Below are 14,180 nucleotides of genomic sequence, written 5' to 3' on the forward strand. Positions count from 1 at the left end.
TTATCTAGTGGTTGAGCTAAGTGCCTTCTTGTGCCTGACTTGCACAGCATGAGAATGGAGCACTGGGCCAAGGGGGCTGCTTCCTGAGCTTATAGCCCTGTACTGATTAGCTGCTAGTACCGCTACTGTATTATAGGACAACTGGATGAGTTGCTCACTGCTTTACCCCACCCTGCGCATGCACTGTGAAATGTGGTGGACTGTTTGTACACTTGCTTGCCTTAGTCAGGTGTTTCCCAAACAAAGATCATTTTTACAAAAGTTAGCTGCAGCATAGTTAGCTTTCAGGTATAGGGCTACACCACATTTATTGATAATGCTATCTTCAACTGGAATAACCTTTTATAAATAATTCATTTCTTGTAGGTGCGCTAATGAAAATGCACATAAAGATTTTAAGAAAGCTGTAGGAGCTTGTCGTATTTTTTATCATGCTGAAACTGCTCAATTAATAATACTGGTAAGAAATATATTTTTTTTTTGTCTAAGCAGTACATTAATTTTTGGTCCACTTAGAGCATTTCAGTTGCTTACAGACTGTACATATCCACACAGAAAACATATTCAGTTGTAAAACTGCACACACTATAAGAAATTTAATGCAAGGATATATTGATACGATCACTTTAAATATATCTTTTGGTAGCATGTCCCTAGAGGGTGTCCGTAATGCATTAAAAACAGTGTAAGTTTGGGAACTACTTTTTTTCTCTTGGATAATGTGTTCCAGAGGTGCACCTTTTCTGAAAAAGTAATGTGCTTGGGTTATTTGGAAAAGAAAATATTTTTGCCTAAATTTGTTCATTTTCCTCCCCTAGAATCATCAGCACAACCGGTTAAGCAAGCGATAGGCTTGAGGAAAATTGCTAGGCACGGAAGGACAACAGTGGGGTCTTTAGTCCTATTTTATTTAAATGCTCCATATAAATCTGCCTGTTCAGTTTTAGCTTTCTCTGGTTGCTTATGTGGCTCTCCCATGGACTCGGTGGGTGACCTGAATACACATGATGATTTAAAGAAGAAAAACAAAAAAACCCAATTTTATTTGAAATTAAATATCGATTAGAGAGGAACATCTCATTGTAAGATTCTTTGAGGTTTATATTTGAAATTCAGCTTAAGTGAAAAAGTCCATCTTGATTTCTACTTTCTCTCTGAATGTGGATTGCCTTTTTAAAAGCAATAACCCTTATCTTCCCTCTTGTTTGCTGTAGTCTGCTAGCGAAGCAACAGTGAAAAGAGTGACTATATTAAGTGACATGCATTTGCGCAGCATTCGTACCAAGCTAATGCTCATGTCAAGAAATGAGGAAGCCACAAAACACTTAGAGGTAAGCCGTTTTTTATCATTCTTTTTTGTTTAACTGGTTGTTAGAATTATCTAACTGTGTTCAAGGCTGAGGCCCTTCTTACGGTGAACAAATTCTGTCCTCTCTTCGAAGTGTACAAAACAACTTGCAGCAGCATTTCATGAGGAGTTTGTCGTCAGAGAAGATTTAATGGGGCTTGCAATAGGGACACATGGTAGTAACATACAGCAAGCCAGGAAGGTCCCAGGAGTTACAGCAATCGAGCTTGAGGAAGATAGTGGTACTTTCCGGATCTATGGAGAGGTAAGGAGAGGAGCTCGTGCCTACTGTCTCACTCCCTCTGCATGTGCGTATTAATATGAAAGCCAGCTGCTTTTCCATTCATTACCAACTGCTGTATGGCTGTCATGCTAATGTTTTCTGCCGGTGCTGATTTGTGGCCAGAAATTGGGCATCTATACATGTGCTTTGGGGTAGAGGGGGCACTTTGATTAGAGAGGCTCTGAGAGTCACCCTAATTAAAGAGGCTGCAGCGTCATGTGGATTCAGCGTCCCGCACTCCAAAATGATGGTGATGGTGCTTGAACTAAAGCTCATTGGATGAGCACTCCCACTGCCATTTTGAAGAAGGAAGCACCAGGTAGATGCAACATGGATGCTCCTGGAGCTTGTTAATTAACATGCTCCGGCAGACTCAGTTAATTGAGTCTGCTCTGACACATGCATGCATCAGACCAGATGTCTGGCATGTGTATTGGTGCCCATTGACTGTAATTGTGAAACTTTTAACATGTTTTTGCATTTAATTATAAGCTGTAAAGGAACCATTTTACACTAGTGTCTGCCACCATTCGTGTAAGCTATTCCCCTCTACTGTACAATATATCTGATATTAAATACCTCTTAGCCAAAAAGCTAAAAAACACTGTTTTGAGGTAGAAATATGGGAGTTTTCATAACACGGTTACTTGTATTTGGGTAACATTTAATCAGGATACAATATTTATGTTGGTGTTTCTTCTGTATAGTAAATGTATTGCAACATGCAAATATAGGTATGCTCATGTTGATAGACCAGTACAAGATTTAAATATTAGTTTTGGACTGTATAGCTCTGAGCACTGACCATAGCTGAGAAGCACAACATGCAGCTGTGGAGGGCACTGCAAATCTGGCACTAAAGCTAACTTTGTGCTTCTCTATTCCTTGGTCTGCTACTGATTTTTTTTTTTTTTTTCTCCCAGTGCAAAGGAGAACAGTGTAAGGACATCATTTATTCTGGCTGTCAAAGCCCCCAGCAGGCTATTACTGCATCTGGAGGATTGCTGGAGCCAGGGCTTGTATGGCATATTCCTTTTCTCTGGACAGCCCCCACTCCTGTGTGTGCCACTGAGAACACAGGAGTCATACAACAGTTCAGCATGATCCAAAGATAGTCATATATTGGATTGATCTTTCTGTTGCCTGCTATGGCAATTTTGTGCAGTTCTGCAGCAGAAGAGCTGCCTAAAATTGCATTACTGGGCAGTTTTATATTTTGTTACATACCAAATTCGGACTTCTGTTTTGCCTTCAGAGGCCAAGTAAAAGCCAGGTTTGGTAGCTAGCGGTGGTTATGGTTACTTGGATGCCATTTATACTGGGTTGTTTGTCCTTTGAGTTCATAGAGATTATGGAGCTATGGCTTGATTTCACTGATGCCTCCAAACCCTCCCTAGAGCACCATGCAGGGAATGTGCTGCTAAACATCCTCTCTGCAGTCTGTCCCTCTTTTTGTATTCACACAGTAAACTGGATCCTGTTATATATAAGCCTGTGAACATGCACAAATTAAGAGATTTTAATTCATGTCAGTACAGTGGGACATGGCTGGGATGGTGGGTGTTTACCCATACAAATAATATAAGTCCATGTTTCCTGATTTCAGAATGTATTGCAATACTGCGGGGGGGAAGGGGGCAGGCATATGTGTGGTTGCTCTTTCTGTAGCCTGTGCAGCACGTGAGCGGTGAGCTGCCTGAACTCACTGGCTTGTCAGCACAGCCTGGGACAGAACCACCCTTTTAGCATTGCTTTAGTGGGGAACGCTGCTGATGCAGCTCCCCCCACCTTTTCCTCTGCTGCCGAATATGCCCACGTATGTCTGATATAATAATGCTCATGTGATGGTGGTGGTTTTGTTTTTTAAAGCTTGTATCATTGCTAAAGAAAAAATATCTATCTTGGAAAGAGATCTAGAAGTAACCCCTCTATTTAGTTTGCCTAAAATTTTCCATTGTAAAAGATTCTACAAAGTTTTCCTTGACAAGCTGTCCCACCTTACTGTTTGCAGTAGGCCTTTAAAAATTTGGGAGAATGCCCTTTGATTACAAAAACACCTGTTTCTTCATCCTTTGAAATTCTGTTCAACTTTTGCTGAGAGAGAAGCTAAACAAAATCGGCATTCAGGATGCAAAGTTTAGCACTGAGAAGTTAAGAAACCAAAAAGTTGGGGAAACCCATAGCATCATTGAAAACGAGGGTTGGAAGGGAGCTCGGGAGGTTGTCTAATGCAACCCTCCTGCTCAAAGCAAAACCATCCCCGACTGGATCATCCCAGATAAGGCTTTGTCTAATCAAGCCTTAAATAAAACTCCAAGGATGGAGATATCACAACTTCTCTGGGTAACCTGTTCCAGTGCTTTACTACCCTCCTAGTGAGAGTTTTTCCTGCTATCTAACCTAACCTTTCCTTGCTGTAACTTGAGACCTTGTTCTGTTATCTGTCACCACTGAGAGCAGTCCAGGTTCCATCATCCTCTTTATAAACACCCTTCAGATAGTTGAAGGCTGCTATTCAATCCCCCCTCGGTCTTCTCTTGTCTGGACTAAACAAGCCCAGGTCCCTCATCTTCTCCTCATAAGCCATGTGTCCCAGCCCCCAAACCATTTTTGTTGCCCTCTGCTGGACTCTCTCCAGTTTGTCCATATCTTTTCTATTGTGGAGGGCCCAAAACTGAACACAGTACTCTACATGTGGCCTCAGTGCCAAATAGAAGAGAATAATCACCTACCTCAATCTTCTGGCAAAGCTCTCACTAATGCAGCCCAGTATGCTGTTAGTCTTGTTTACAACAAGGGACTCGTATTCAGTTTATTGCCCGCTGTAACCCCAGATCTTCTTCTGCAGAGCTGCTGCTTAGTCAGTCAGGCCCTGGCTGGTGAGTCCCCAGCATGGGATTGTTCCGTCCTAACTGCAGGACTTTGCATATGTCATAGACATAGACATCAGGGCTGGAAGGGACCTCGGGAGATCATTGAGGTCCTTCTTGAACGTCATGAGATTTCTTTTGGTCCAGTCCTCCTATTTTGTCTACGTCTCTAAATCCTAGCCCTGCCCTCCAGCATATCTGCTGCTCCCCCAGCTTGGTGTGATCCACACATTTGCTGAGGTTGCACAACCCCCCCCCCCCGTGTTGTAGATCATTGATAAAGATACTGAACAAAACACTGGCACCTGGGCTGACCTCTGAGGCAGCCCACTTGATACTGGCTGCAAATGAGACGATCTAGCTGGTTTTCTATCCACCTTACAGTCCATGCAATTTTAATCATGTTTATGTAATCATTTATTTACAATTATAGGATTACATACCGTTTTAACATAAAAATCCTGCTTGCTTCAATGTTCAGACAATACAAGGGGAAGAATTAAAAATTTATAACAAACAACTTGAAATTAATATTTTGGTATCTAGGATAATATTAGCATTTTCTTGAGTGTTAATAAGAACTAGTTACAGATTTAAAAAAAAAATCACTGAGTCTCTGTGATGTTATATTGATGCTGCTTCACAAGTATACTGTGTTTTGAAATAATGTGAAAAGTCTTTCCAGTCCGTGATTGCAAGCTAGATATGAAGGGGACATTTTAAATAGTTTTACTACTAGATTACAAGTGTAAATTGCACAAGATAATTTTATTCATGCTATTTTAAAACAATTTTTTCACTGTGCATGCCTTTGCTTTGCAAATGTGTTTAATTCTTAATCATTTTGCCCATGTTATTTCTCTATTATTTCGTTCAAACCTAAATTAATTTATATCTAGAGGTGCATTGATACATCAGTCTGTACTTTTATCAGCACCGATAAACAGAAAATTGGCATTATCGGCATTCGGCTCTTTTTGGCTGATATGGCCAATAATATCGCCGATAAATGCTGCGTACAAGTGCACAGCGACAGCATGCATGCAGCCAGGTAGCCTGGAGAGCAGCGTCCTGGAGTGGAGGGAGAGAGGCCCCTACGGTGAGGGAGGGAATGGGGCAGGGTCAGAGGCAAGTGCGGCACAGCAGGGGTGGGGTATGGGATGGAGCGGTGCATGGCTCGTTTGGTGGGGCACCTCTCGCTGCTGTGCACCCCAGGTGCAGACTTAACAGCTGGATGCTGGTCTCCAAGCTGCGTATCGGCAGTTGGAGTGGTATTGGCCAATATGGCTGGTCAGTAATCGGTTATCGGTATCAGCCCAAAAAATTTTTATCGGTGCATCCCCATTTGTATCTCATTCCTCCTTCATTTTGAAAATAAGTTGTTCTGAAAGTTTCCAGCTTTTGGAACAGGAATTTATTTATAAAATTGATTTAACAAATAAACTTTTTTTTTGGTTTTTTTGTCCATTTTCAGAGCGCTGAGGCAGTAAAAAAGGCTAGAAGTTACTTGGAATTTGTGGAGGATTTTATTCAAGTTCCCAGAAATCTTGTTGGTATGTAATGCTGCTAAATATTTAAAACACTTGAAAACCTGGGGAAAGGAAGCCTGTTTAATCTGAATGCAAAAATTGTTGAGATCATAGTACTGGGCACTTGCTCCTTATGTCCAGAAACTGTCTAAACTTCAAAAACTATAAGTACTGGGGGCTTGTTATATTCTGATTATAACATCTCAAAGGACAGCTGAACCCAAACGTGGTCAAGCTATAAAACCTTTGAAAAAAATCTCATTTTGCAAAATTCAGCACTTTTTGGTATTTGGCAGCTGAATTATCCAAAGATCCATTGCCCCAAGGTGGCAGGAGCTCAGCAGTACTTTCTCTCAGCCGTAGCTTTAGGTAATTCATTCTGCAGAAGCATCAGACCTGGCAACTGGGCTCTCTATGCTATGCCTTTGCTTGTGTACAGGCAGGGATGGAGCTGGTGGCAAACGGAGAGGGGACAGTTCATTATACTGACCACAGAAATACGCCCAAGTTATGGTGGAAGGCAGTACCTATATATTGGTGCATAACTATGCTAGCTTAAGATGTCAACTGAAGATGACATCTTACCTAAATCTACTGCTTTAGAAGTGAGACTGTAACTGGTTCAGTTTGAATCAACTGGGTTTAAACTACATTTCGGAAGTACACTGATCATTAGTATTCAGGACTTCATTTGTATATCTCCTCTGATAGAAGGCATCTTGCAAAATACAGTGGCTATGCCACAAGGTACAAAACTATGGTGGTGGTGCCATACTAAGAGAGTAGAGTGCCACCTACTGAATTTCCAGTTTCAGTTATTACAACACATGGGTATTTGGGGGGGTCTGTGGAAGTATTGACTAACACATGTTTGAACATAAATAATCTGACAAGATGACCATGCAAAGCTGTAGGATTGTAGAGCTGTTTCTGAAAGGCATTTTTCCATTTAAAAGCAAAACTTGACATAAACCACTGAGGTATCTGAGCCATCAAGGGAAGAGAATAAAATTCTTAAGGCTCTTTTGCATCTTGTTTTCCTGGTATCATGTTATCATCTGATTTTGTTTTCCCTTTATGGAAGTTTCTGTAGTGCAAGATTGTATTTTTAGCCTTCCATATTCCTTTCCCTATACTTCAGATAGACGTGTTTTGGGTGCACCTATCTGTATCAGTAACCAATGAGTAACTGCCATATAACTATAAAAGCATAGCTTCCATTAACTTCAGATTTGAGAAGACCAAAGCTTTCTGATTTAAAAAGATCGATGGTAGTCACCGGCTGAAGGTATAAAAGAGGGTTAAAAATATGTATTCTGCACATGGAGGATACTGTTTGTCTGCTTTCCAGAAAGGCCCAGCACACATCTAAAAATAAATATACCAATGTTGGCACATGTAATGTTATTGACGGACACTCAAAAGTCAAGTCATTTATACAGTCATATGTATTGTGTGTCATGTATTTATTTGTACTGATTTATGCCATGTGCATGTGCCACAACCCTAATTTTTTGCAACTCCTAACTTAATGGTTCAGTCATAATGCTGTGACGCACAGCGTTTTTGTATTTAAAGATGTATTGACTCCAGCTGACCTATTCAGACTTGTGAAACAGAAACAAAATGGATACATTGCCATATGTCTGACTTTCACACTGCATAAATTAATGTTATGTTAGCTGGAAACAGGAGATCTGAAAACCTGCTAAAGAATCTAATTTTGATTAGAGAGCAAGTATTCAGTTCTTGGTAGTCATGTTAATTGGTTCATTCTTGTAACAGAGAGGCCAAAATAAGCATAGTGAATACCAGCTTCAAGTTTCAGGAAAGGTTGAATTCGAATCCCTGGATTCACATTGCCCTTTGGATTACAACCCCAAATTAAAATAAAATGTTTGGGATGCACTTATCTTCCAGTTCAGATGCACCAAATAAAGAAAGAAGAGCTTACTCAGTGGTTTGGTTTTTTTTGCCACTGAATCCTAGCTCTGATTCTACTTTGTATTTAAACCTAATCCTAATTTGCATTTAAGAACAACTGTTCTCTGCACAAATATGTCAGAAATAATTTGGAAAGTATAGGCTTGATTTCCTCCCCCCCCATACCTTGTTTATATTTTGCCCTCCTGCAAAATAGTGAAAAACTGATAGATTACAAGGCAATAGAAATCTGACTCGCAGAGCATTCATTTATTGTTGTGTTACTAGTACTGCTTTATTAGATGTAACTTGGAGAAAATGAAGAGAAAGTATTAAAGAGAAAGTTCAGACCAGTGATTCAGAATTAATCTTTCTTGTCCACTAAAGGAAAAGTTATTGGGAAAAATGGAAAAGTGATTCAGGAGATAGTAGACAAGTCTGGAGTCGTCAGGGTGAGAATTGAAGGTGACAATGAAAACAAACTGCCCAGGGAAGATGTAAGTTCTTTCTTTCAACTCTTTAACCTTTCTTTTTAATATCACAATGCTGTATTTTTAATAAATAGTTTTGGAGCCAGCAAAGATTCCAAGCCACTCTATTAATATAGCTGAAACTTGCAGAGAGTTGCATGATCCCTTGGGTTGGTATGGGATAGCTATTTCATGTATAGTTATATTGTTACTCACTATTGATCCTCTAAAGCTGTCCTGTATTTTAAAGCTGTCTTAATTATCCAAGAGATGAATTCTCCTTTATAGAGGAATTTGTGAGTGGCATACAGCCACCGTAGCAGCTTGTATGCAGGCCATCCATGCAGTTGGGACAGCTAGGGGAAAACACTGTGGACTAGGCATTGCTGTGCCTCATCAGTCCTCTGTTGCTGTTTACTGGGGCTGTAGGCAGCAGGATGATCTTAGTTACTTGTCTCAGTTCACAGAAGTGAAAACACCTTGAAGTCAGTTTAACCTCCTATTTTTTGACCTGTATCTAGTGGATCTTTAACACAGCCCAGGATTTGGGCTGCAGTCTTTAGATTAAGACATTTATTCATATAACTTTAAAAATCATTTGTGTAATGATTAACATTGAGGTCTTGCTAATTTTACCCTTCTTAAGGATGTGAGATTATGAAGTTTCATTTTTACAGGGAATGGTCCCGTTTGTATTTGTTGGCACTAAAGAAAGCATTGGAAATGTTCAGGTTCTTTTAGAATACCACATTGCCTACCTGAAGGTACGTATTTAATTTTTTGTTTTGGAAAAAGTTATTAGAAGAAATTATCTGTTTGTACATTTTGACTTAATTGGGAGATGCAGATGGTCAGTTCATGAGGTTGTATGAGTTCCCTCAGCTCTCTTCCTTGCATGCACATTACATTGGCCTGTAATTACAAGAAATAAAATGTCATCTCCTACTTCACTATAGTGTGATAGAGGTGTGGGGCTGGAGATGCCCAATATTTTATGTTCAACCTAAATTTGTGCAAATCCTAACTTGATAGCTCAGTCTTAATGCTGCATGATACAAGACTATGCAGACTTGTGAAGTATAAAAAAAGCGAATGCATTGCTACATGTCTGCATTTCCAATAAATTAATGTTTTATTAACTGGAAACCAGAGATCTGAAAAATTGTTAAACAATCTAATAAAATAACTAGGAGAGAATTAATTCATCTGTTAACATGAGAACTTTAGAAGTGGCTCCTCTTAGGAAATCCTTCCAGAACTGTGAAGGAGATAATTCAGTTGGAAAGCACTGCTAAGTCCATTGAGGTGAGAGTGATTTCAAAATGGAGGAAAGCTCACCTCTTCCTTCTGTTTCACATGATTATTGGCCTTATGTGATTTTTATTTGTCATGATGTTGCAGGTATCAAACAATCTTTTATTATGGGTATTTTTTCAGATAGGAATGGGAATGTAGAGGTGGCTTGAACTCTTTCCAAGTGCAAGTCAGACAGCACTTTTACAGCCTAACAGTGTTCCTTGTTTCCAGATGAGGAGTGTGTTGACCCTGCAAAAGCAGTCCTTAATTTTTTGAATGACAAGATGGTGGTTAAAGGCATAAAGTGTTGGGGTTTCCCACCTTTTGCCGAAATAATGATGATTCGTTTGGATCCAGCATCAGCATGGTATATGCATAATATCTCTTTCTCAATGTAGGAAGTAGAACAGTTAAGGATGGAGAGGCTTCAGATTGATGAACAACTGCGTCAGATTGGCATGGGTTTCAGACCTTCTTCCACCAGAGTTCCTGAAAAGGAAAAGGGCTACGCCACGGATGAAAGTACCCTCTCCTCTGTACAAGGCTCTAGGTCATATAGTGGAAGAGGGAGAGGTCGCAGAGGCCCAAATTATACATCAGGTTATGGTGAGTGTTTTTGTTCTGTGGAGCAGGTACAAAAACTTCTGTGTATGCAACAGATGTAGTCCTTTTTTGTTTTAAATGGTTTGCTTTTAGATTGGTTATGTATAGTATGGCACACAGCTGAGTAAATGCAGAATTTGGCTAATATTGTAGATGGGGACTGCTTAGTTATTAGCACAGCAGCTCAAATTAGCATGATTATGTTTACATTCCTGTTGCAAAGCATGTTTTAAATAGACTAAATGAAATTAAAACCCTGTGACTGAACTTTGCAAAGAAACCTGTCTTGCAAAAGCAGTCACATTCTTGTACTACCAGGTTGATGGATAAAAGCCTGTGTATCTCTCAGAAGCTCAGAAGAAAGCTCAAGTTACACAAAGGAAGCCATCTCTTGGGTGTCAGGTTTACATCCATGGTTTCTGTTGCAGCCAAAATAAAACAGATGAACAGTCTCTGGCCACATTTGTAATTACGTATGTAAAATCTCCAGAGGCTTAAGCAGAACAATTGTAAGTGGAGGTAACGGTGTTTTGCCTGAGTTCTTTTTTCCCATTCTCTTGGTTTGAAGCCTCCCTGTCCTTTCTCCTTTTTTGAGGTTCTTATATTGACTAGGTCAGTCTCCTAAGACTTCCCTGCAGTTCCCTTCATCTTAGGGAAGAGTCCTGAGGAACTCCAAAAATAATCACGCAATCTACTGTTTAGTTTCTGACTCATTGTGTATAAGCCTGGATGTCCTAGTTTGGCTCAGCAGGCTGCCTTTAGTGTGCTGCCCTCCTCCCCAACATTTTACAGTCCTAAAATGTTTCATGTAGTTTCAGTGGGAGAGCTGAATTGTCAACCTCTATTTTAAAAAAAGAAAAGGAAAATTGAATTGATTATACAGTGCTGTTGATTGAGACCAGCTGCCATGTCTCAACCAAGAATTGATTGCATTTTAGTTCTGGGTGACTGATCCATATATACATAATTAATGAGGCGTTTTGATCCTCCAGAATAAAAGGTTATATGAACAGTGGTTTATGTTAACTTTTTTTAATCTGGGTGATGCAATTAATAGAAGAATAGCTTCCAGAAAAGAGATTGCAGTTATTCAAAATTCCTGTTGTGACTGGGTTTAGATTTTGTTTGGTTTCTGTTGATTGTTAAACTGAAATCTGACACTTAAACATTATAAAACTACCTTTTCAAAGGGTGGGACTGATTTTTTTTTTTCCAATTTAGTCCCAAGGCCCATGAATCCAGCGCTTCCTGTGCTAAAATCTGATGATTAGGGATCTCTGGAATTCATGTCAGAAGTGTGTGGTATGGTGGCTTTTTAATTTTGGAGTCCCCCCCCTCCCCATGTGCCCACTTGCTGTCTACACCCGAGGGCCAGGCCACAGTTTTAAATGTGCGGCAGTTTTCACCTCCTGGCCATCTGGCATCAGTGTGGGGGGACGGGATGACGGGGGACTCCAAAATTAAAGGAGCTACCACCCTGCACTTCCAGCATGAATTATGGAGATCTGTACTGATGATTTATATACCTGTTGTTCTATACGAAAGAATATTGTTTTCATTAAATGGATTGCTTTTATTAAATGGATTGCGCATCCTACTAAATATGGTGAATTGTGTAACTAAATCGGAAAATAAGTTGCATAGTCTGCAATATCTTGACATACTATATACAACACTTCAACTGGGAGGTACAACTTTGAAGGAGTAGCTCTATTTTAGTATCTGCAAATAGACAACATATCTTCATCTCTTCATGGCCGCAAGTTGAAAGTTCATCTGTGTGTTTTTCCATGTTGTTTAAAGGTACGAACTCTGAGCTCTCTAATCCCTCTGAAACAGAGTCTGAGAGGAAAGATGAACTGAGTGACTGGTCATTGGCGGGAGAGGATGACAGGGAGAGCAGACACCAGCGTGACAGCAGAAGACGTCCTGGAGGAAGAGGACGCAGTGTTTCTGGGGGTCGTGGACGTGGTGGACCCCGGGCTGGCAAGTCCTCCATCAGCTCTGGTAGTGTTTAAAATGCATGTTGGGTTTAGTTTTGGTTATTGACACCTGGCTCCATTTCTTTGCCTTATTAACCAAATCATGAGTTGAAGATGTGTGTGTATATATCCAAATTAAACCAGGATGTATATGCCAAGCTGGCTGTCAAAACTTGAGATTATTATAGTTGGATTTCAACACAGCCATGTCAGGATTTGCATCATGCTGTTGAAGAAGTTTAAGGATTTTTTTTTCTCGGCTCTCTTGCCTAAGCCCTTGCTCCTACTCCTACCACACTTAAATAATTGGGGAGGATGGGGAGGAGCTATTTTATGTGTGGTTTATGGTTATAAATCTTGAAGGGCACCAGCACGTAATTGCATCATTTATGGATGCATAGATGCAGACTAGAAAGGATGTAGTAGGGTGGAAATCCTCTCCAGTCTTTGAATACCATCAAGATCTATACATCTTCCTACAGTTAATGCAGAAGAAGCATGCTGGTTGGGGTTTGGTGTAAAAGGGGATGTTCAGAACGCTTTAGTGCAGGGGTGCTTAACCTCCAGCCCATGAGCCAAACGTAGCCTGTGGAGCCTTGGACCCTGACCCATAGAGCTCCCCACAGGTTGGAAATTCAGCGGCAGGGAACCAGTGGCAGTTAATACTGCCACCCTTCCCCACTGCCAAAAATCCACACCCTGTGGGCAGATCAGAGCTGGGCCACGACCCTGCTCCTGTATGGCAGGAACAGAGCCAGGCCACGTCCCCTTCCCTCAGCACAGCCAAGTTAGGGGCCCTGCCATGTTTCCTTCCCTGCAGGGTTTGACCACACTTCCTCCCCCTGTAGGCTGGACTGTTGTTAGGTTCTGGGCCCACCCACCCAAGGGGCCAGATTGGGGCTGGACCAAGCCCCCTTTAGCTGCTCAACTGGACTGGGGCCAAGCTGCCCCCCTCTGTACAGCCAGATGGGGCCCACAGAGGAATTGGGCACTGCCCATCCAGCCAACTGGCCAAAAAGCTTGAGCACTGCTGCTTTAGTGCATATGGCCCCTAATACTGCCTCATGCTAGTCATTTCCTGTAAATTAGTTGCGCAAATATTAATAGCAATAATGAATGAAAGGACTGTGTACAGGGCATGCAGAATACAGACTTGGCTTACAACTTTTTCTCTAATGGGGTTTGTTTTGCAGTGCTTTGTCTGAAGCCAGAATTTGGCCCTGCGGGCTTATAATTGCTACTTCAGTAGTGACTGATGAAGAAACTTGTAAAAAGATGTTTTTAATTATTACATTTGGGTCATATTGCATCCTGACATGATTTGCCTGCTGTGATGCTTAATGCATCTGGCTGGAATTTCAGAATAGTGAAAAGCCCAGGGAACCACTATGAAAACCACAATAGCTCTGCATTTAATGTGTTTCATAACTTTGCAAATGTTTATATTTTAAAATGTAGATAAAATCAGCGTCAGAGTTCAAAACATGTAACTTCAGTTAGTCTTAGACCTTTCTCATTTGATCATTTAGTGCTGAAAGATCCTGACAGCAACCCTTACAGCTTGCTTGATAACACAGAATCAGACCAGACTGTAGACACCGATGCCAGTGAATCTCATCACAGTGCTAACCGCCGCAGGCGATCACGCAGGCGAAGAACTGATGAAGATGCTGTTCTAATGGATGGAATGACAGAGTCTGACACTGCTTCTGTTAATGAGAATGGTTTAGGTATGTAATCATTTGGGTGGCTGAACCACAGAACAGATTACGTGAATCAGCCATGTAAGTGTTTTTTCTTAGGAGTGGAGAATCTGTGTTTGGTTAAAACAGTTAAGCAATGAATTATTCTAACTTTTTCCTCTTTCGGAGATGGA

The 14,180-nt window shown here is 40.8% G+C and overlaps 1 protein-coding gene across 5 annotated transcripts in view; it reads left to right on the forward strand.

The window, feature by feature from the left end:
* Positions 1–14,180, forward strand: part of FXR1 (FMR1 autosomal homolog 1) — a 63,524-nt gene that overhangs the window by 43,326 nt on the left and 6,018 nt on the right. For 3 of the 5 annotated variants that reach the window (XM_090055867.1, XM_090055870.1, XM_090055871.1), the window contains 9 exons: positions 367–460; positions 1,215–1,331; positions 1,443–1,613; positions 5,976–6,054; positions 8,341–8,450; positions 9,101–9,187; positions 10,118–10,325; positions 12,126–12,329; positions 13,834–14,034. In XM_090055867.1, the coding sequence (XP_089911993.1) occupies positions 367–460; positions 1,215–1,331; positions 1,443–1,613; positions 5,976–6,054; positions 8,341–8,450; positions 9,101–9,187; positions 10,118–10,325; positions 12,126–12,329; positions 13,834–14,034 (1,271 nt within the window). The remainder of the gene's footprint in view (positions 1–366; positions 461–1,214; positions 1,332–1,442; positions 1,614–5,975; positions 6,055–8,340; positions 8,451–9,100; positions 9,188–10,117; positions 10,326–12,125; positions 12,330–13,833; positions 14,035–14,180) is intronic. The other 2 variants (XM_090055868.1, XM_090055869.1) reach the window with 2 other exon arrangements.

The sequence above is a fragment of the Crocodylus siamensis genome, chromosome 6 (genome assembly GCF_052110815.1).
Source record: "Crocodylus siamensis isolate JL-2025a chromosome 6, ASM5211081v1, whole genome shotgun sequence".
Taxonomy (NCBI): Eukaryota; Metazoa; Chordata; order Crocodylia; family Crocodylidae; genus Crocodylus; species Crocodylus siamensis.